Raw genomic sequence first — 22,860 nt, forward strand, 5'->3', positions numbered from 1 at the left:
TACTGTTTGCCTTGAAAATTAGTATAATTTCCCATTTCTTTCAATGAAGTAGTATTTTTAACTGAATGTCCCCATTCTTTGACCTACTTCATACAAATTAGATTGCAGTTTGCATATTTGAATACACAATGTTGTTAATAATTTACTGTGCTTTCAGTCACTCTGTAGCTATTTCTATCTGTGCATTGTATGAAGTGTTTAACCTTATTTCATTAGTTCTTATTCAGTGAACCATGACGCATCCTATCACATCTGTAATGTCTGAGCAGTTGCCAGTCCATGATGGTGGTTAGCTTTGTGTACCTGTGTAGATCTTTGAAGGAACTACAGAGGCAAAGGCAGCTGGAACCAGACAGGTGCATTGCAGTAAATATTATTTGGGGGTTCCTACCCCAATTAGATCATTTAGTTCTCAAATAAAAGTCAAAATCCTCCATATGTATAACAAGACATAAAGCACTAGAGCTGGGCAGACATCAAGCCTTTATGCTATTTTGTCTACTTTCCTTTCACTAACCCTAAGTCCACTTGCCATGTTTTGCCTGGGCCACTCCTACTCCAACTTGCTGGTCCTCATCCACCTACCCCATGTCATCTTCTTCCTTTGTCTTCTCCCTCTCTAGTGGTCACTGCCTCAGACTCTAAATCTAGGACCCTAAGCCCTGCCTACCTCCTTCATCTCTAATGCCGAGCTACAAGCTGTAGGCATCTTTAGTCACCAATAGTTTTATATTAAGGACCAAGGTTTGCACAACAAAAGCTGGCATATGAGAGAATCCACTTGTCTTGAGGCACATAGACCTTGGGATACAGAATTTAGCATTACAATTCATAGCAACAGACCAAATCTCAAAAGAGGTGACTGGATGATCTGGGAGTCGGGGAAAATGGGGGTGGGGTTGGAAGAGAAGAGAAACAGAGAGACAGAGAAAGAGACAAGAGAGACAGAGAGACAGGGGAGAGAGAGAGAGAAAGAGAGGGGGGGAGGGAAGGAGAGACAGAGACATAGAGAGAGGCAGAAAGTGAGACAGAGAGAGAGACAGAGAGTGAGACAGAGAGAGAGACAGAGAGTGAGACAGAGAGAGAGACAGAGAGTGAGACAGAGAGAGAGACAGAGAGTGAGACAGAGAGTACTGAAAGAAGGGATTCCTGACTGTGTTCCTTTGGCTGGGATTGTGAACACAGCAATAGCAATCTGAGTTTTATATTTAACAGCAAGTGCCAAATAAGGCCAGACCTTTTTAGGGGGGAGAGGGGGAGGAAAGGGTTTATTCAGCTTACACTTCCACATTGCTGTTTATCACTAAAGGAAGTCAGGACTGGAACTCAAGCAGGTCAGGAAGCAGGAGCTGATGCAGAGGCCATGGAGTGATGTTCCTTACTGACTTGCTTCCCCTGGCTTGCTCAGCCTGCTCTCTTATAGAACCCAAGACTTCCAGCCCAGGGATGGCACCACCCACAAGGAACCCTACCCCCTTGATCACTAATTGAGAAAATGCCCCACAGCTGGATCTCATAGAGGCACTTCCCCAACTGAAATTCCATTCTCTGTGATAACTCCAGCCTGTGTCAAGTTGACACAAAACCAGCCAGTACAATTGACCCCTTGTCAACTTGACACACAAACACATCACTATTAAGCCTCAATCCTTACTTTCTTATTCATCCCCAAGATCTAAAGTCCCACAGTCTTTACATATTAAAAGTTCAATCAATTTAAAATGTCCACTATCTTTTAAAATTCAAGGTCTCTTAACTGTGGGCTCCACTAAAATACTTTCTTATTTGCACCTGCCAGTCTACGTTGGTCAGGAGCTCTCACAATCATCTCCCCAAACTCTGAAAATGAATTACTACAGAGAGATTTGTAGTTTTAATTTTTAAAGTTTATGGGGTTTTCTTAAAGATATATTGCTGAAGATCTTTTTTGCTTTAGTGTTGGTATATATGAGATATTTTAGGTGTGGCATTCATAATCCTTGAGTATAATGCTAAGATCACCTGATGCCCAGGAGGCCCCTAGGTTAGTGAAGGCAGAATAGGGAATCCATATTTTTCCTTTTTCAAAATATTTGGGTTATTTTCAAATACAGCCAAAATTGAAGCCATTGTGTTAAGGGGAACTTTTATTTTCATTATTAAGCATAACTCTTCTTACTGCCAGCTTTGTTCCCATCTCATTTAAGTTCTTCTGTGTCAATGAAATAGACACACCCCAGCTTTGTACTTCTGTCATGTGCTACTCTGAGCTCAGTGGTTTATATTCCACATACAAGTGCAGTCAAGCATTGTCTGTTACAAGTACTGGAGGGAGGGAGAGAATAGAGAGGTGTTGATTGAATAATTATAAATTTCACGAAGACAGGACGAGTAACGTTTGGGGACATCTTCTACAGCACAATGATCAGAATTAATAATAGCATGTTTATAGAGATTTCAAAAGAATGGGTGTTAAATATTCTCCCCACAAAAATGTTAGCAATTCTTTCTGTTTTTCCACGTGTTAAGAGGTTTAATTGAGAGGGAGAGAGGAGGAAGAGAGAGAGAGAGAGAACAATTCTTATGTTAAGTATAATCTTGGCAAACCAGAGAGAGTAACATATCTGACCTTCTCTTTGAAGGGAAGAAACACAGGTGGGAATTTTACAGGTAAGAAAGATTACAAGTAAGCAAGAACCGTGGAACAGTGGATTGCATATTAGGTAGCATGGCTGGAATTAGAACTGGGTTCCTGAGGCTCATTTTTATGAATGATTAGCAGTTGCTGTTCCAGCTTTGCTTTACTTTTTTGACAGTACATGGTACTACAGACTAAGAGTGGGGCCTCATGGGCCACTCTGCCCTCTATCCTGGAATGTTGAATTGCTTAGTCTCCTGCAGGCCTTATCCATGCAACAACCACAGCTGTTATGAGTTCACATGTACAAATACAGTGTCCAGAGAGATCAAAGACTGTCTGTATCGCAAGCTGGCAGTAGAACTTAGGAATGTGTAGGACTCTCACCAGTACCCCTGGTACTGGTATTGAAAACATAAAGAGGTCACCGAAGTTAGCTGAGGGTTGGAATTGTGAGAGTCAAGAGACACCACTCGGGAAGGTACATCATCAGTTATATCAGAGATCCTGTGATTAAAGGAGCCATAGAGAGAAGCAGAAGCTTGTCATTGGAAGAGAGCAGAAGAGTCCACTTGGGTAGTTAGAACCCCAGTTGCAGTGAAGACCCTAATATAGCGACCGCCAAAGAAGACCCCCCCACCCCCCGCCAGTGAAGATCACAAAGGACAGTAACAAGTGTAGAGTAGAACTGGCCTGAGGTTAACTGGCATGATGCACGATCTGGGAGTGTGAGCCTTGCAGAGGGGAGGCTGCCCAAGCCCTTTGGAGCCCAGAAGATCGTGAGTAAATCTGAGATGTCCATGTTTAACGATTCAGAGTGTGGACTTTGCTTTGATATGTAACTGTGGTCTAGTGTTCTTCCCACTTACTGGAGGCAAGTCTGCACCTTGTTTTGGAGTTTACAGGATCCCACAGTTGAGAGACTTTGGATTTTGAAGGAGACCTTGTACTATTAATATATAGCTCTTTTTGAAGACTGGGGTACTTACTCTATTTTAAGTTATGATATAACATGAAATCTTGGAGGCAAAGAAAGGAAAAGTTATAGTTCCAGATGTTGTTTATATATCAAATTTGACAAGGAGTAGATTGTGCCGGTTAGTTTTTTGTTTTTTTTGTTTTTTTTTGTCAACTCAATACAATTCGAGGCAAATCTAAGAAGAAGGAATCTCAATTAACGAACTGCCTCCAACCTCTAACAAACTGACTTGTGACCAGATTTGTGTCGTTTTGTCGTGATTGAAAATGTATGTAGGAGATCCAAAGCTACTTGGGATGGGGCCATGCTTAGACAGGTGCACAAGGAAAGTAGCTAAGCATGGCAGAGGAAGCAAGCAGATAAGCAACATCTCTCCTTGCTCTCTTCCTCAGTTCCTACCTTGAGGTTCCTGCCTAGATTCCCTCAGCAGCAGACTGTTTGTAACCTGTAAGCCAAACAAACCCTTTTCTCCTGCAATTTCCTTTGGTCTTGGTGTTTAATACAGTCACAGAAAACAAACTGTAATAAATGTTGAAGCCAACAAGTCAATGAAAATATTCCATATTAGTGCACTGTAAAACAAAACTAATATAATTTATTGAATAACCTACTCAACATATGAAGAGAAGGACAGGGCTCTTTAAAGGTGAATTAGAAGATAAATAACTTATTTTGTTCCAGTATGATGATTCTGTGTGTATCCCAGACTGGCCTAGAATGTGCTGTGTAAAACAAGCTACTCTTGAACTCAAAAACATCTTGACTCAGTTTCTCCAGTGCTGGGATTACATGTCCATCATGCTCAACTTGAAATAGAGTTATATTTCATTCAACAGTAATGGCTGTATATGTGATTTAACTATTCCTACAGAAATTATTTCACACTTTAAAAGAGAAAGAGAAGCAGTTTAATGGACCATTTTGTACATTTCTTATTGGTGTCTGGAAGATACACTGTCAGATTTCTCTTGCTGTGAGTGGTGTGTTCTATAAAAGAGAATGGTACTAGATACCCATGGCAGTTCTAACTTTTCAGGAGACAGTAGGGGTTCAAGGCAGACTACTCTCATCTGGGTTAAGAGTGTTCACAAGTAATCCCAGTAGTTTGGAATGGTGTAGATAAATATACCTGTATCTTGAAAGACACATAGAGGTCTGTATTATGGATTTTATCATGATTGCCAATACTTGGAGGAAACACAATGATGAAGATTATACCCCAAAAGTGAAGATCAAAGAGTATTTTATAATTATTTTCCATTTCTTAGGTCTGCCAGATTATTTCATTGGAGATGTTAAGTGTTTTTAAAATGTATGCTTAGCAGTTACCTGGAGACAGTCTGAACTATCATTAGCTCTAAGTAGGAGCTAAAAGGTTCTTCCAAAGAAGAGGGCATAGTGCAGCAGAACTGCTCACTATAACCTTATTAAAAGCAATGATACCAGAATACAGTGTTAGCCAAAAGTGCTTGAATTTTGTGGGATTTCCCCTTTCTTTAGAAAATAATCACCTTAGTACCTATGATTGTCAGCAGTTTTAGGAGACGCATATTATTCTAGTATAGCACACTGAAATTTTTTATGGTATTTTAGCAAGGCTACATTTCATGGACCACTTACAATGTATGTAATATAAAAAAAAAATCATGAAAGTAGACCAACTTCCAGAGCTACTATGTATACACAATAGGTGGAAAAATGCTCTAGTCAAAATGGGTTTATATCCAGGCAGGCAGCTCAGAATTGGGATGTTTTCTGATTAGGATTCCCATCTGTTTCATTGAAGCAAATACACATTAATTAAATGTGTGTAGCTTGGAGGAACCAATAAGGATCTACAGAGTCAAAGCCCACAACTGAGGATCAAGTTTCCATGTTGTCTTCCTGTGCTATGGATATGATTTAAAGAGTGAAATTAAAAGGTAAAGATGAGTTAGGATTTGAATTAACATTACAAATGTAGTGTGTGATTTTAATTATGATAGTAAGTTGACAATTTACTCTGGGTGTTTATGGATTGAAAGTTTATGGAAAAACTCAAAAGTTATAATATTTCTAAGTACAGTTGAATTAAATAAATGCTGAGATCTACTGAAATAGAGAAAATAAGCCACAGATACTTGAATATGTCATATTCTCTCAACATGGTGCTTGATTTTGAAGACTAGAAAAGGAGAAAAGTCTGTTTATGCATGAGGAACCTATGTCTTGTTAGAGAGGCAAGATATCTTGAAATGGTTGCATTAATTGATCAGTTCATTTCTTATTAGGTATGTAACTTATTTCTGCAGTTCCTGTAGTGACAAAATAGAAATAATAGAATTCCTATTCACATTACAGACAATGACATATTGAAACAATAAGCAAAGGAGATCATAGTTTGTTTAAAGAAATGTAGAAGACAATAAAGCAGGCTCTGGTGGCAAATTTCCTAGAATGGAAAAGAACAGAAACGTTAGACTGGACAGGCAATGAGCCACTGTATAGAAGGAGGTTGTTGAGCCAACTTCTTGAAGAGCAGTCCACTTGGTGACCTTGAGAAAGGAATACTGAGCAGGTAGACACAGGGCAGGCTGATTGTGGAACAGTAAGAGAAAGGGCTAGTGGAGCTATGTTGAAAGCCAGGGAAGAGTTAGATGGACTACATATGTGGGACTTTTCTCAACATGTACAATTTTTGTGACAATGGAGAGAGGCTTTGGTTAAATTAACTAGGAGTTTTAACCTTCTGTGTGATTCTGTGTGCACCAAACTGTTGATGGGAGAGCAATTAGAACGACCGTGTAGGAAGGAGTCTATGGTGTCACCAAGGCAGCATTAATAACCTGGGCTAAAGTGGATTGAACAACTAGAGTAGTAAAGACTCTACCTGGGTAATCCATGGAAAGAGATTGGAGTTGCTGTTGAGCTTAGAAATATTCAACAACATGATAAACACAATGAGAGAAAGGAGGAAGGCATTCTGGAAATTGTGAAGGTGTTATTTGGAATGGCACAGAAAGGGCCAAGCCACTGTTCTTTTAAAAATTAGCACAATAAATATAAATTTATATAAAACAATGATTCTCCCATTAGCATTATCTGAGAGCTTTAAAAACAATTGACTTTGGACCTTGTACTTAGAGAATCTAGTGTATTTGGCATGGAATATGAGCTGAGTGTACAGGGTTCCTAATGAACTAAAGCAACTCTCATGTGCAGGTTAAGAGTAAATGTTAGAGAAGTAAAATGTTTCAGAATAAATTCTTGTATCATAGAGATTGAGAGTATAATAAGGAACAGAAAACATGCTAAATGAATGAATTTTGGAGCAGAGAAGAGCAGTGCATTTTGAGACATATATTTACTTTAATTCTGTGTCTGAGAAATGAAAAAAAAATGTGTACATGATATAAAAAAGAGAAACTCCCGAAATGTTTGAGATACAAGTTTGGTATCTTCCACATGGAAACATTGAGCGCCTGTCTCAAGGTTGCTCAATTGAAATTTGTCCCCTTTATGATCTAAGTTAGGGAAGTATTGCAATGGCTGAACGATTTTACTATGCTAGATTTTTTATTTAATAAAGAGTTTGAAGGAGCTACTTCTAGACAGCTTCGTGTAATGAAGTGTTTTAAGCAGCAGAGAATGATGTAAAGATAATTATAAGAATCTACTGGAAAACAGTTTAAGTTGACTTTGGCCAGTAGAGTAGAAAAGAGTGTTGTAAAAGATAATGAGAAACTAGAGCGTGTCTTTTTTAAGAAAAGTTGTGATACCAGGACAAACTGTGCTTTTTCAGTTTGAAGTAAAGAATCTTGGGAGGGTTTTCTAGAATGAAAACAGAAGATTAACATAATATTTATTTGACATATTATACATGTTGCAAGCAGCATGTAATGTGTAATGTATTCCTTTATATTATCTGGGTGACAAGTTATTCAGACAGAGCTGGTGGACAGGAGGCTGAAACTTCCCTGTGTATCTCTGCTCTTTACAAGAACCTGGGAATAAAAGGCGATGGTGTGAAAAGGGGTTTGTTTCTTTAGTATTACTTAGCTCCTACTCAGAATCACATACTCAGAGATATAGCAATAGGCCAGGATGACTATGTCTTTTATGGAACACATATTCTTAAGGGCGAAGACAAAAGACACCAGTGGGAAATATTCATGAAGTGATAGTGACAGGCTCGGGAACTGAAATGGGAGGATGGGGAAAAGAGTGATCTGGAAGCTCCCTTTGCTTCGAGTAGTTAGAGAAGTTCTGGAGAGAGGGCGTCTGAAGAGATTTTGAATGACAGGAAAATGGCCTAGAGAAAATTGTGAATGAGGCTTTAAAGCAAATCACCACGTAGAGTACCTAATGCAATGGAAGGTTCGAAAATGGGAGTAGACTGAATAGACTTAGGGAGGTAGGCAGGATTACTATGTGTTAAGTGTCAGAATTTCACAAAATAGCTTCACAAGTTTCAAACACCAGAGCCTGAAGGATAGCATGGAGGTCAGGATAGTGAAGTTAAGGATAAGGAAAGTGCTGATTTGTTTTAGGCTTGGGAAGTTTTAGGTGCAGAGGTCAAGTCTTGTTGAGATAATAGCCAGAATGTGACTTGGATTAAAAACAAAAACAAAAAAACAAAACAAAAAAAAACCAAACCTATTACCCCCAGTTCATGTGTTTAAAGTCCTGAAACTTAATTAATGACACTTGTGAGAGACTGTAGATCCATTAATGGCTGTGCCCCATGGGATTAAGTGAATCACTGCAGGGCTAGCTTTGAGATTTTTACTTCTGCCCTTTTTTCTACTTAGATATGAGTAAGCCTTCTACCTAGGACAAACTAGTTCTTCCACTATGCCTTCCATTCTATGAAGGGTTTAAGTCATCTCAAATGGAGCCAAAGCAAATACTTAACTATTTCCTATTAAGCATTTGCTCATGAGATGCATAACTAAATAAGTTGACTTATAAAGTCTGAGTATTTATTTGTTTCCATAGGATTGTTCACACTTTGAGTAGGCAGCATGCCAGGCAATTGTGAAAATTTGTTCACTGTACTGTCTTTGATTAATTTTTTCCAGTAAATCCTTCATTTTACACAATATATCCTAAACCTTAATGCCACAAGTTCAAACCAGAAATAGTTATATTTTAATTAAGTGTTCGATAAAATACTAATGATTATTTCATAAGAAATAGCATATTAGAGTGCTGCCAGCATTTAAAAACAGCCAGCACCCAGCAAAGAAGTCTAGTGAGTTGAGAAAAATTGTGATTAGATTTATATAGAGATTTGAGAATCTGTTTCTAAAGTAAGCCATTGGGACTGTATTAAGGAGATGTTCAGGAAGGTGAACTAGATTGGGAAAGCCACTGGTACAATAAGTGCATCACTGAAGAAAGTCCATGCAGGGGAGCTGGAAGATGTCTTAGGAAATCCCGAAGTACGAACACTTGAAATCAGAAGGAATTGTGGCGTTACATTGCCAGGATAAAATTGGCTCACAGATACCCATGTTTTTTTTTTACATTCAGAAGAGACGCTTCGGTCAAGAGAAGTCATTCCGTGTGGTCTTACTTCTGTGCTTATGGTGTTTCTCTCTGTGTATTCAGAGTTTGAACGGTGGTGTATGTTGCTCTACTTGGGCAAAGCACGCTGAAACCTTTTCTTTGTCAGCGTATCTCGAATGTGCTCTGTCGGATGTTAAAAAATATCTTCTTAGAGGAAGAAGCAAACACTTGCTTTTAAGTGAAATATTATTGTTAGGAGTCCCCAAGCTATTGTTATCTTACACCAACTGCTTAGCCTTGAGATCATATAAATATAGATAACATTGACTGAGCAGGTTGTATCTAGGAATATATATATATGTATGTATGTATGTATGTATATATATATGCATATGTATATGCACATATATGTGTGTGTATGTATATTATATATACACATATATTTTTATATTTTTTTATTTAAATATAAAAATGTATAATATATTATAGTATACATTATACAAATAAATTACACATGTAAATAGATTATATATAAATAAATAATTGCAATATATTATATACAATTGAATAAAAATTTACATACATATAAATATATATTTTAAAAGAGGATATAAATTTAAGAAGGATAAAGTTTAAAGGGATAAAGGGAAAAGATATGTAATTTTCTTATAAGTACAAAATGTTATTAAAATGGAATTATGAAATGGCCTTTAATAACATTTTCTGTTTGACCACCAGGTGGCATAAACATTACTTTTACATTAGTCAATGCATGAGTATATGTTGGAATAATGATTATTTATAATAATTGGAAGAAACAATTGGAAGTGTTAAATTATACATGCCTATGCTGAGTATATTTGTATGGATGTTACTTTATTTCAATCATAATTATATGTATATGCTTGGTGTGTGTGTGTGTGTGTGTGTGTGTGTGAGTGATTCTTTCAATGAGAATTCAAATTACCAACCACATAGGAGGCAGGCATCAAGCAGGAGAAATACCCACATAAATAAACTCACTCAGAAACAACTTCTTTTGGTCACTAATATATTCAAAACAGGTTAAGGTGGTTAGTAACGAAGTGCATATAAGGCTTTTCTTAGCTAGAGAGAAGTTGGAAAGGTTTACCAAGTATATGAAGCTGAACTTGAAGAAAAATCAGTATGTGTCTAGGGAACGGTATATGAAATTTCATAGTTATGTGGAAGAGTGTCTCATGTTTTTGTGAACTATATGACTTACTGTTACAAGTACAAAATGAGGGTGAAGGTGAAGGTAACTAAATAAAGAGGTTGGGGTGTGAAAACTGGTAGAATTTGTGTACTGAGGACCTTGGAGGGGCCTGTTCTGTAGCAGAGAACAGAGAATAAAGAAGTATCTGGAACTTTTCTTCAAAACAGATGGCTTCCAAAGTGGTGCTTCAGTGAAGGGAGCCTAGAGGTGGGCAGAACTGGAGGCTGGTGCGCCATGTAGGTGAAGTTGTGGCATTAAATTTTTCAAAGGATGACAATGCTATGAATCCACACAAGGAAGTAATTGCAGAAGGACCTAGACACAGATGTCTTGATTATTAATTATAAGTTTCAGTTCAGATATCTAAGCACTCTACACTTTGTGGTGAGATTATTTATATCAGTTGAATGAACATAGCCGATTGGGTTGGCCTTATCTAGTCAGATGAAGGCATGACCAGAGGGAAAGCTGATTCTATTTCTAGTAAGGAGCATTTCCTGCTTCCCTCCTGACATTTGGGGAAACGTGGGTCTTTTCTTTACTATAGACTCAATTTGAGCCATCAGTTCTTTAGTCTACAGCCCACCTGTGTTTGGAATAGAACTTATATTTTTGGCTTTTCTGAGTCTCCATCTTGCCTAGTAAATATCTTGCTTCCTTAATTGTTTCTACTTTTCTCCCCTTTACACACACACACACACACACACACACACACACACACACACACACATACACACACACCAAATTGTCTGTGTTTCTTTGGAGAAACATGATTAATACATATTTAGAAGTAGAATCAGTGTAATAGGGTGTTTCACATTTTGTGTAGGGCAGAGGGAAGAAAGGAGACTTTGTTATTTATAATCTCATACCTACAGAGAGAGGATTAGTGAAATTAGCTGTTACAGACATAAATTATGTCTACGTCTGTGTATAGATACTTCTTCAGTTTGATAATCATAAACTTCATGGGGCTTACAGTGAATACAGAACATGTTCCACTTAATCAATTGGGTCTGGATGTAATTTTAGGGTTGCTGTAAGAAGTATAGAAATGAATGAGATAAGGCATCAAAAATTGATTTGCCTATGAATATGCTTGATGAAAATAATGAGCACATCTTTTGAAGCAGCAGTGGACATTTTTAGGGCAGGATATGTTACTGGCAGGTACTTGAATATACGTGAGATCTATTTTAAAATGGGAAATGGGTTTAGGTTAGAATATTTTATTAATTATTTTATTTGTTTATATTTCCAGTGATATTCCACTTCCCAGTTTCTCCTCCACACAACTCCCATCCCAGTCCCCTCCCCTTTGCCTCTATGAGGGTGCTTCTTCACCCACTCACCCATTCCTGCCACACCACTCTAGCATCCCACTATGCTGGGGCATCAAGCCTCCACAAGATCAAGAGCCTGCTTCCCACTGATTCTAGATAAAGCCTTCCTCTGCTACATATGTAGCTGGACCCATGCATCCCTCCATATATACTTTCTGGTTGGTGGTTTAGTCCCTATGAGCTCTGGGTAGTCCGGTTAGTTGATATTGTTCTTCCTATGGGGTTGCAATCCCCTAGCTCTGCCATTGGGGTCCCTGTGCTCAGTCCAATGGTTGGCTGTGAGTATCTGCGCCTATGTTGGTCAGATTCTGGCAGAACCTCAAAACAGAAAATGTGAGGTCTATGGTTCAGGAAAATAAAGTAGAATATCTATAGGATCCAGTATGTAGGAGAGACACACAACAATTTGTAGAGAGAATATGTATGTAGTGTTTTTTTACAGCTTTTACTTAATAACTCATTATCTGTATGTGTGTATAGGTTGCATATTTTACTGTAGATTTCATAAATGTGCTAGTATTTTATAGCAATAGTTTATATTTATCAAGTATATAATTTTCATCAGAGTATAACATCAATTTTTATGTGTATTTTATCTCTATTAAATCTACTAATAAACATGTTAGGAAGATCATATATATCAAATTGGAAAGTGGTTATCTTCAGTACTTCAACACAATAGTAAATTTAAAAATGGTCTTCACATTCGAGAGGACTTCCCTTTACTCAGCGATTTTTGTTGTAGTGTCAGCTATTGTTCCATCTCCTGTACAGAAACCTTCTAATTTCATATAATCTCATGCTCATTTTTGTTGTTAGAATCACTGATTATGGTTATATCTTGAAGGGTTTTTCTTAAGATTTCCTCTAATAGTTTCAAGGTTTCAAGTCTTATAGTAAGTGATTTATTATCTGAGTTTGCTTGTATACTGAGTGAGAGATATGGGTCTTACTTCATTTTCTTTATGTAGAGACTCAGTTTTCAGCATCATTTGTTTGAAAGGCTATTTTTTTTTCTCCAATGGTTTTTGGTTTTTTGTCTTTTGACATCATTTTCTAAAGTCCTCTGACTTACTGTGAGAATTTCTATCTTAGTGCCTCTGTCCCTTTTACACTTCTGAGTTTGCATTACTACCATGTGGTGTTGCTACTCTGGCACTGGAGGATAGCTAGGAATAGGGGTTAAGATGTCTCTAGCGTTTCTTTTTCTGCTTGGGTATATGACTGTTTTTAGTGGTTCTCAACCTTCCTATTGCTGTGACCCTTTATTCTACTTCCACATTTTGCTGTGACCCCATTCATAAAATTATTTGTTACTTCAAAACCATGATTTTGGTATTGTTACAAACATAAATGATCATTCAACCCCCAAAGGGATTCTGACCCACAAGTTGAGAACCACTAGTTTAGAGTCTTTTGTACTTCCCTACTTTTTATTTCATTCTGAGAAGAAAATAATCTAGCATGTTATTGGAAATTGCATTAATAAAGATTACTTTCATTAATATAACCATTTTAACATCATTCCGCTAATCTATGATTGAAGGACATCTTAGTATTTCTGATGCATGTTTCTCAACCTTCCGAGTGGTCTGACCTCTTAATATAGATCTTTGTGTTCTGGTAACACTCAACCATAAAATTATTTTCATTACTACTTCATACTTGTAATTTTGATATTGTTTGAATCGTAATGCAGATATTTGATATGCAGATGGTGTTAGGCAACCCCTGTGAAAGAGTCCTTCAAGTTAAGTACCACTGCTCTAGTATCTTCTTATTTCTTATTTATGTATTTTCTGTAAGTCTTCACTCCTTTGTTAAGTTTATTCTATACTATACTATTCTATACATACATACATAGTATTGTATAATACTATGAATATGTTATACTATAATGGGGCTATACAGAAGTTCTCATGGAAACACAGAACCTTGTTGCTATAGTTCTAGGCTGCAGACATATATGTGTGTGTGTGTGTGTGTGTGTGTGTTTGTGTGTGTATGTATGTATATATATTCATATGAATGATACCAAGTACTTAGCTCTAAACACCTGTATATGCAAACTACACTAAAAAAATCTTAGTAGATTTTATATATACATATATACATACTGGTATATATGTGTAACACTAATAACTAAAATAAAAATGATTTTGAATTTTAGATGGACTGGGGTGGTCGGAGTGGGAGTAAAGGATTGGAAATCATGTAAACACAGCACCCATGTATGAAACTCTCAAATCCAAATCTTTAAATCTCAATGAGTAATATCAGGTTCTCTAAAGAAACAGAACTAATAGTCTTATCACACTTGTATGTGTGAGTTTGTGTGTGTGTGTGTGTGTGTGTGTGTGTTAAAAGGGGGTTAGTAAAATGATTTATAGGCTGTGGTCTGCTGTAGTCCAACAATGGCTGTTTCCTGACTGAAAGGCCAAGTATGTGGTAGTGGTTCAGTCTGTGGGACATGATATCTCAGTAACTTCATAGCTTCATTCTGGTGCTGGAGCTCAGGGAAGTCCTAGAGAGCTGCCACTTAGGGTCTACATTTGAATCCTATCCCAAAGAAATAGTTTCTCCCAACAGTGGGGGAATGGGGACGGCTAAGAACAGGAAGGATGGACTGACCAGGGACAGAGAGGCCAGCAGGTTAAGTGCGAAGACTTCATTCTCTGATGGCCTTTGATGTGGGCTGCCACAAAAAAAGTAAGTATGCACCAGATTTAGGTCCTATGACCTCAGGTGATCTAGACTTAGAGTGGCTTTCCAACCTAAATAGTTAAACCGTGAAAAATTCCTCACAGGTGTGCCCACCTGCTTGGGCTTCAGTTAATTCCAGGTGCAGTCAACTCGGCAGCCATGGGTAGTCATAACTCTTACTATGTAGCTTTTGGTAGTTTTCTTAATCAATTTGAGTTTACATTTCTTTTTAGCATATGGGGGTGGGTCATAGCAATATATCTTCTAGTATTGCTTTGAAAATATGTTGAATATGATAAATTTTATTTTTCCTTCATTCAGTTTGACAATATGACTTTAATACTGTAATATGTATCGTGTAAAACTTCACCATGGTACTCATGCAGTGTGAGGAGTCTTCTCTGTGTCTAATTTTTGATATTGTCATCTCTGACGTGCTCCCTTGACACTTTGCTTAGGGTATTAAAATGAAGCAGCTAGAATAATTCCTAGTTCCTAGTGAGTATGAGTATTGATCTCCTCTAGCACACACATGGATAGAGAGAGATTACTCCTTTCAGAACTGTGCTGGGTAGGGGTGAGGAGATGCTCAGTGCTCACTGTGCTGGGTAGGGGTGAGGAGGTGCTCAGTGCTCACTGTGCTGGGTAGGGGTGAGGAGATACTCAGAGAGGAGCACTTGCTGCTCTTGTGAAGTGTCTGAAATCCACATTACGTGCCCCACAATCGCCTGTAACTTCAGCCAGAGGGATCTCTTGTCCGTTTGTGGCTTCTGCACACTGCACTGAGTTCTACAGACACATGTACATACAGATAATTAAAAAGAAAACAAGTCTTTAAAAAAAAAAAAAAGCTATTTCTGTTCCGCATGGAGGAGAAAGCTCGAGAGACTGTGACTTCCCAGGAGCACGCTTGTAGATGAATGAGAGCTACCATCTGAAATTATAAAAACTGTTTCTCCAGCCAAACTAAGCAATTTCTGGTTTTGCTTCTATGCGGTTTTTATAGTTTACTAACTGTTTATACACACTTGGATGCTTTATGAAGTACTTTCATTTAGAACATAGTCATTGTCTAGTTCCTAAGAACTTTAGCCGCAGGAAGATAATCCTACTGTTGCTTTCTGTCTCAGGACACGATGTGCTCCCCACGTTGTCAGATCAGGAACCTACAAGTTCTGAAAATACATTGACTTTGATGGATGACTCTGGATGTGTTTTATCAAATGAGCAAAGAAGTGAACCTGCAGAATTATCCCAGAATTTTGTGGAGAGCACCAATCCCCCATTCCTCCCTCTGCCTCTTGAGAAAAAGCCATGTGCCACCCTGGACAGACCCCTGTCTTCTCACATGCAGTTCTTTCAGCATCTGCTAGAACTGAAGAAATGGACAGAATCCAGTAATCTCAAAGTATTCTTAACCCTCTTTGAAAAAGACTCTTCCACAGTTTCCGATTCAGTTTCACAGTTGTTGGATGGCCTGATCACGTTTTACCAGAACCCCAAAATCCCCTTCTCAAACTTTTGGACAGAGGCTGTTGGTACATTAGCCAGACTGGCGAGTGATTTTAATTTTTCAAATCATATTTTTAAAAGATGTTCTCAGAAGTTGGAAGAATTTGAAAAGACTCTCCTCCAGGCTATTTTAGGGAACAACAGTATAAACCGGGTAAGTAATTACTATATTCTCCCTACTTGTGACCTAATGTTTCTTTATTTCTGTGAACATTCCTGTCGGCTGCGATATTCGTGGTTCGTTCGCATTTGTGGCTGAGAGTCTATCGCTGGGCCTGATGCATGTGTGTGTGTCTCTATGCAGGTGTGTGTGTCTCTATGCATGTGTGTATGTCTCTTCCTAGTTGCACGTTTGTAGCTTTCCATTGTTACTGTGTTGTTCTGGCTGAGCTGCCTCTGCCTCAAGCTTCTGCTGCCTCTAGTTTGAATGCCTTAACTCTTGTGATTTTTTTAAAATTTTTTTCTGCTTCGACTTTTTACCTTTTTGGTTTTCTCTTGCTTTTGTTGAGTTGCTGTTGGTCCAAAAGTTGCAATCTTTCCAGAGAAGCACTAATGCCGAAGGTCCCCGTATAGGTACTTCTTTGATAAAGTTTCTCAAATACCTACTGTCTGGAAATGGGTGTGAGGGAAAAGTAAAGGCAAAAGTTATTAACATTACAAATCCTAAGCAGGAAACCAGAAACCGGAACAGTCTGTTTTAAATGTTCAAAGTAAAGCCCACTAGAATATCTTGATAGTCTCAAAGTATCTTTTGGCACCATCTTACTGTTTTTGGCCTATATGGCTGATCTCTAGAATGATGAACCAAGGATTTCAGGCTTTTTGAGAGTTGTTGAAGTGGCTAGAATAAACAATACATCCTTCCCATATGGATTCTAGATATTTAGTCATCATTTAAGTTTTAGCTTAAAACGTAATGGGTCTATCTATCTCTGTTGGCTGTAAGTGCATGCCACTCTATGGTGAGATCTGATGTCTTCTATCTGCACATTATTTTTTTTAATCAAGAAGAATTAACTTGTAAGGAAAAGTTGTCTAAGGAACACACTGTGTAGGTTAGGGCCATTATAATATTTGGGAGTATGATCCTTGAACTATTGAACATACCCATCATTTGAAGTTTTGTTTATACTTTCTTGCTGGTTTAAGACATTGTAAAGAACCAAAATTTATCATCTCTTCCTCCTCATCTTTTGTACCACTGAGGCCAGTTGATAGATAATCTTGTCTTCAGGGGTCTCTTGGACTTGAGCCAAATCCTCTTTTATACCCATATTTAGTGAGCACCTCAAAATGACAGCCACTGTTCTTCATCCTTTCTGAGATATTGTCAGAAAAGTCTACTGAGGTCGGATTTAGGAATTTTATATTGATCAGAACACGTTACTGAGGTTCAAAGAAGTTTCCACTGTTCACTGCATCTAAAGACTAGTCCCTTATGGAGTTCAGTACCTGGTATCAATCAAAGGAATAGTAGTTGACAGTTACTGGGAATTCATAATTTCATGACATTTTCTATTTCTATAATAGCAATCAAAGAAGGTTACATATCATTAAATATTACCCATTTAAATTCAGATTTTAAAATAATACAATTGAAATATAATACATTAGCCTAATTGAGTTCTTTTCTTTGTGGCTCTTGTGAAGAAGAAATAAAGTCATATGTTTTGTTGATGTCATTGTTGTTGATCTCATTAGCTGTTTCTTTGAGTATCTGAGGATGTCATCCTATTTCTTCCTAGTGTTTCAGAGGCTGCTGGGTAGTTTATTTATTTTTTATTAGAACCAGTTTGTCCCATCTTCAATCAGATAGATAAAGAGAAATGGAGAAATCATGGGTCAGGCTTGTTTACCATACCTTCCTTCCTTAGTTCATTTGGATGCACATGCCCAGTCAGCAGAGTGTGGTCTAGTCTGTCCCCTGGAGAGGTCAAGCTAAGAATGGGTTTCCCGCACTTTTCCCATGGCTTTGTCTATTACCATCTCCCAGTTTCCACCTTTCCGGAATTCCACAAGCTCTGCGGGAAACCAGAAGCCCCACTGACCTATGTGACGGGCCCTGTTCCGCACCAGCCTCACATGATCTAATGATCAGTCACCGTGCTAAAGACTGAGCCAGATGGAGAAAGGAGACAGATAGGCTGAGGCTCACTAGCCTAGAGATCTCCTGGTGGAGCCCAAGAGTTAAGATGGAATTTCCTCATTTTGGGTCCCATCCACCTACCAATTCAGAAATTTAAGTCTCTTGAAGCCATCTTCTGATGATGAATTCCAATGCCAAGAGGGGAAAACCAGGGCACAGTTACAACCACAGCACAGCATGTAAAATGAAAGTCCCACATTAGAAGCAGCTCAGTATCTAACATCTATTTCACCCATGATCTTGGTGCTACAGACTTGGGCAGCTCTGTGCCCCCAGCTCTACTCTTCACAGCACACATAGCGTCTCTGGTTATCACACAATCCTGGCATTTCCTTTGGCTTCTATGCCATCAAAACCAATACCATGTGGGAGATTCTTACACCTTACCAGGTTTGGTTTACCAATGAGATGCAGCATTTGTCCCTCTGGACAGTAGTTTCTGTGTGTTGAGTCTTAAGAAATACTTTCCAGAAGATTCATCTCGATAGTACTGGTCTCATATTAGCCACAGCCAGTCCTTCAGCCCCAGCTGAGCAGAACCACACAGGGATTCTACGAATGACCCTGAGATAATCTAACGGAATCCAGCTTAGGTCAGAACCTTCATAAAACCGGGCCTCCTAGTGCATTATTAGCCACAGCTGATGGGCAGGCTTGACTCTCTTCCAAGTTTGCCTCTGGGGCCTACCAAATTCCTTTCTAGTTCCCAGGTTAACAGGCTGTAGGCACTTCGGGAGGTAATTGTGACTTGGCCCAGAGGCTAATGGCACCCAACTGAAACAAGTTTTGCGCAGGTTATGGGCACTTTTAGATTTGACCAACAAGGTTTCAGACATGTGCTGGGTCTGCCTTCAGGACACTGATACTTGCCAACTATTCTGCCGATAGTTTAACAGAAACTGGCTATTTATCTCTGCCTTCCCTATTAGATCTCACTGTACAACCATCATGACAAGGGTTCAAGGTTGCAACAAGTAGTGCCTGTAATATAAAGCAGTATAGAGAATATAGATTTCTCCAGAAGAGAGATGTAAAGCTGTCCTTGGTGGAGCAGGGGTACCTAATTAGAAGGAAAAGTGGACATTCTGTAAGGACACTCGAGCTACCAACAGTATCATCTACCTTTTTGGAGATTGCCTGGCCACAGGGACCAGGCCAGTGGCAGACCGAGGGCAGACCAAGAGCGTGGTATCTGAGGTGAAAAAGCAGCATCAGGGATATAAAATTACTACATACTCTTTCTCAAAGACAGGATGCTAGTACCAAGGCTAATTCCCCCCCCCAACCCCCCAGGAACTTAGAACATGGCAGTTTGACATCAGGATCTCTGTGTTTAATATTTTCTTGTTTTTCTGGCCCTAACAATGAGTGGTTTCTACTTTGCCTGGTGGGCTTCTGTGTTAACACTGGAGGCTCTCCTAAATATCCTTCCTTATTGACAGTCCTTGGCAGGGATTGTTAAGTACTTAGGAAACACTGAATTTGCAACAGTAAGCTACAATCTAACTCTTCCAGGATCAGCTTTAGCTGTGGAGACTTTCTACCCTGATGGTTACTACATATTTCCCAGTAGATGCCACTGAGGCCAGGCCCTTGTGTAGAAAAAAAAAAAAAAAAAGTTGTTTCTTTCTGAAGGTCCATGGGCCAAAGATATCCCACTGGCCAAGAAGACATGGTAGGGAAGACTTTGTATACAACTACCCATCTGTAGAAAAAGAGAATATATTGGAACACCTTCCAAATCTACATCGTCTTCTCCAGAACTTCCTAGGGAGATATTACAGACAGGGACATAGGCAACTCTATCTACTCATTGGTTAGCAACAATAAAAGAACATGGAATGTGTTCAGAGTATTCAATCTATATGTCCTTCTAATACATTGGCACCCTATGGAATTCCTATTCATATAAGGTCTAAGATTCAGAAAAAAAAAATATCCCTGGAGTAGAAGTTCTCATTGATCTACTTTTTTCTAATTTAAAATCTGTAAGCGAAGCCAATCGATACTTAGAGTGAATTATTTGCTACATGTAAATATGAGATGCCTTTTATGCACAGCCTATTTATGTCACAGCAACTGAAAAGTGGAAACAAAAGTAGAGGGGGCCTAGAGAATGATGGGATACAGACAGGAGCTAACAAGGAGGGGCCCAGCTTCCTCCTCCTCCCTTCCCTCCCATGTTTCTATCTTTTATTTACTCTAACTAGATCTAGAACAACATAGTGAAAACAATGGGAAGACTGAGCATCCCTACCTTCTTGAAAATAGTTTGAAGTTTATTGATTATTATTTTAGCTGTAGGCTTTTTCACATTTCCTTTATTTCATTGGGATGACACCCTATAATGTCTGTTTTGTTTTAGTCATATGTCAAATGCTTTTCCCATACATGTTGAGATTGTTCTCTCTCTCTCTCTGCCTCTCTCTGTCTCTCTCTCTGCCTCTCTCTGTCTCTTTCCCTGTCTCTCTCCCTCCCTCTGTCTCTCTGCCTCTCTCTGTCTCTCTCCCTGTCTTTTTTCTCTCCCTGTCTCTCTGTCTCTGTCTCTCTCTCCCTGTCTCTCCCTGTCTCTCTGTCTCTCTGTCTCTGTCTCTCTCTGTCTCTCTCTGTCTCTCTCTCTCTCTCTCTCTCTCTCTCTCTAACTTTCTCGGCTGTGTTGTATCATGTTGATTGGCTGTCATGAATTGAATATTCCCTGCATCCCTGGGATTCATTTTAAGTGAATATAATGTTTGATCATTTAATTACTTTGTTAAATCTGGCTTGCATTCCATTAAAAACTTTAACTAACTTCAAAGAAACTCCTTAGTAACTTTTTTTTTCCATAAAGTATCTCTCATGTTTTTGGTGACCTATATGATAAAAGTCAGATATATCTTGAAATTGTTTCTATATTTAGAAAGTGATCAAGAAGAATTAGTTTTGAGTCTTTGATTTTCTTTTTATAAAATTCATCTTTATATTCAACTTTATAAAAATAGAAAGGGTTTGTTGGCAAGATTCATCATCATTCTTATTGCTTACCCTGTTTTGTATTTGCCTGTCTATACTTTCTATTTCTTCTTCATCCAGTGTTGTTTAAGTTTTATTTTTCTAGGTGTTCATTCGTTTATTCTGTTGCTCAGTTTGTTAAGAGTGTTCATATAGTAGTATTTTAATATTCATTTTAGGCCTGAGACATCCATTGTGTCTCTTTGTATTCTTAGTTATACTTAACTTTTCTTTGTGTTTTTAAGTTTTTATCATTTCCATCATATAAAATTTACATCAATTTTATTTTGAAAGTGGTTCTGTCCCCCCCCCCCTTTTTTTTGTTTTGTTCTAATCTTTACTATTGCATTCCCTCTGCTAATTTGGGGCTTTGTTCCCTCTTCTTAATAGACTTTAATGCTTCATTTATGGTAATGGATAGCACATCTGGAGATAAAGTCAGTGAAGGAACCATCTACTTGAGCAACAGTGTAGGTGTACTGGCTGGTTTTGTGTGTCAACTTGACACAGGCTGGAGTTATCACAGAGAAGGGAGCTTCAGTTGGGGAAGTGCCTCCATGAGATCCAGCTGTGGGGCATTTTCTCAATTAGTGATCAAGTGGGTAGGGCCCCTTGTGGGTAGTGCCATCCCTGGGCTGGAAGTCTTGGGTTCTATAAGAGAGCAGGCTAAGCAAGCCAGGAGAAGCAAGCCAGTAAGAAACATCTCTCCATGGCCTCTGTGTCAGCTCCTGCTTCCTGACCTACTTGAGTTCCAGTCCTGACTTCCTTTGTGATAAACAGCCATGTGGAAGTAAGCTGAATAAACCCTTTCCTCCCCAACTTGCTTCATGATCATGATGTTTGTGCAGGAATAGAAACCCTGACTAAGACAGTGGTTTTATCTGGCGTTGACAGAGTTGTCCCCTCAACAGAAGAAGAATGCTTGTTCTTTTCAAGCACACTTACAGGCCCCTCCAGAATAAACCATAAATGAGTCATAGAACAACCCTTGATGATTGTAAAGGTTTTAAATCATTCAGTGTATCTTTTCTGACAACAGCGGGTTAAAGCTGGAATTGAATAAAAATAAGTAAAATGGGAGAATTTATAAGAATGTAGAAACTAAAAAAAAATTAGCAATCACAAGGAGCAAATAGGAAAGCAAGAGAAATTTAAAAAGTATCTCATAGCGAATGGAAATTTACCAATATGCATGGATTTCATCAAAAAGCTGTTAGAAAAAGAAAATGTAAGGGTGAGTGCCTGCATTAGAAAGGAATGAAATCTCAAAAAATAACAATAACGACAAAACCCAATACTGATTTGTTAAACACAGATCTATAGCTTAAATTAGCAAAATTGAAGTCTTAATTACTAGTCGATCTTGAATAAGTTACCTAACTTGCGTATCTGTAAAGTAGAACTGAGAAATGTGACTGTGTCATAAGATTATTGGAAACTTTCACTGAGAAAATAGCATGCTATTTAACATCATTGAAACTCTAAATAAAAATTCATGTCTCTCCTTTTCTCCTTGAAAAGTAAACCCATCCTTATTTTCTGCCTGAGCTCACACTAGTTTCCCAATGAGGACTCTCTTCTTTAAAAATCATTTTAAAAAGTTTATTTATTTTTATGTTACCTCTAGGGCTGTTTTTGCCTCTGTATATAGATGTGTACCATGTAGGTGCTGTGACTGGAGGAATGAATGTGTTAAGTCCTCTGGAGGGAAAATTACAGTGTCAGCCTCTATGTGGATGAGGGAATTGATTGGGCCCCTTGCAAAGAAGCAAGTCCTCTTCATAGCTGGGCTGTGTCTCCAGACCTCTGATGAGGGCTCTTTTTTTTTTTTTTTTTTTTTTT

At 38.4% G+C, this 22,860-nt stretch overlaps 1 protein-coding gene across 2 annotated transcripts in view; it reads left to right on the forward strand.

Moving 5' to 3' along the window:
- Mei4 (meiotic double-stranded break formation protein 4) overlaps positions 1-22,860 on the forward strand; it is a 151,663-nt gene that overhangs the window by 41,788 nt on the left and 87,015 nt on the right. For both annotated transcript variants that reach the window (XM_031345492.1, XM_031345490.1), the window contains exon 3: positions 15,500-16,035. In XM_031345492.1, the coding sequence (XP_031201352.1) occupies positions 15,500-16,035 (536 nt within the window). The remainder of the gene's footprint in view (positions 1-15,499; positions 16,036-22,860) is intronic.

Source organism: Mastomys coucha, unplaced genomic scaffold, assembly GCF_008632895.1.
Source record: "Mastomys coucha isolate ucsf_1 unplaced genomic scaffold, UCSF_Mcou_1 pScaffold23, whole genome shotgun sequence".
Lineage (NCBI taxonomy): Eukaryota > Metazoa > Chordata > Mammalia > Rodentia > Muridae > Mastomys > Mastomys coucha.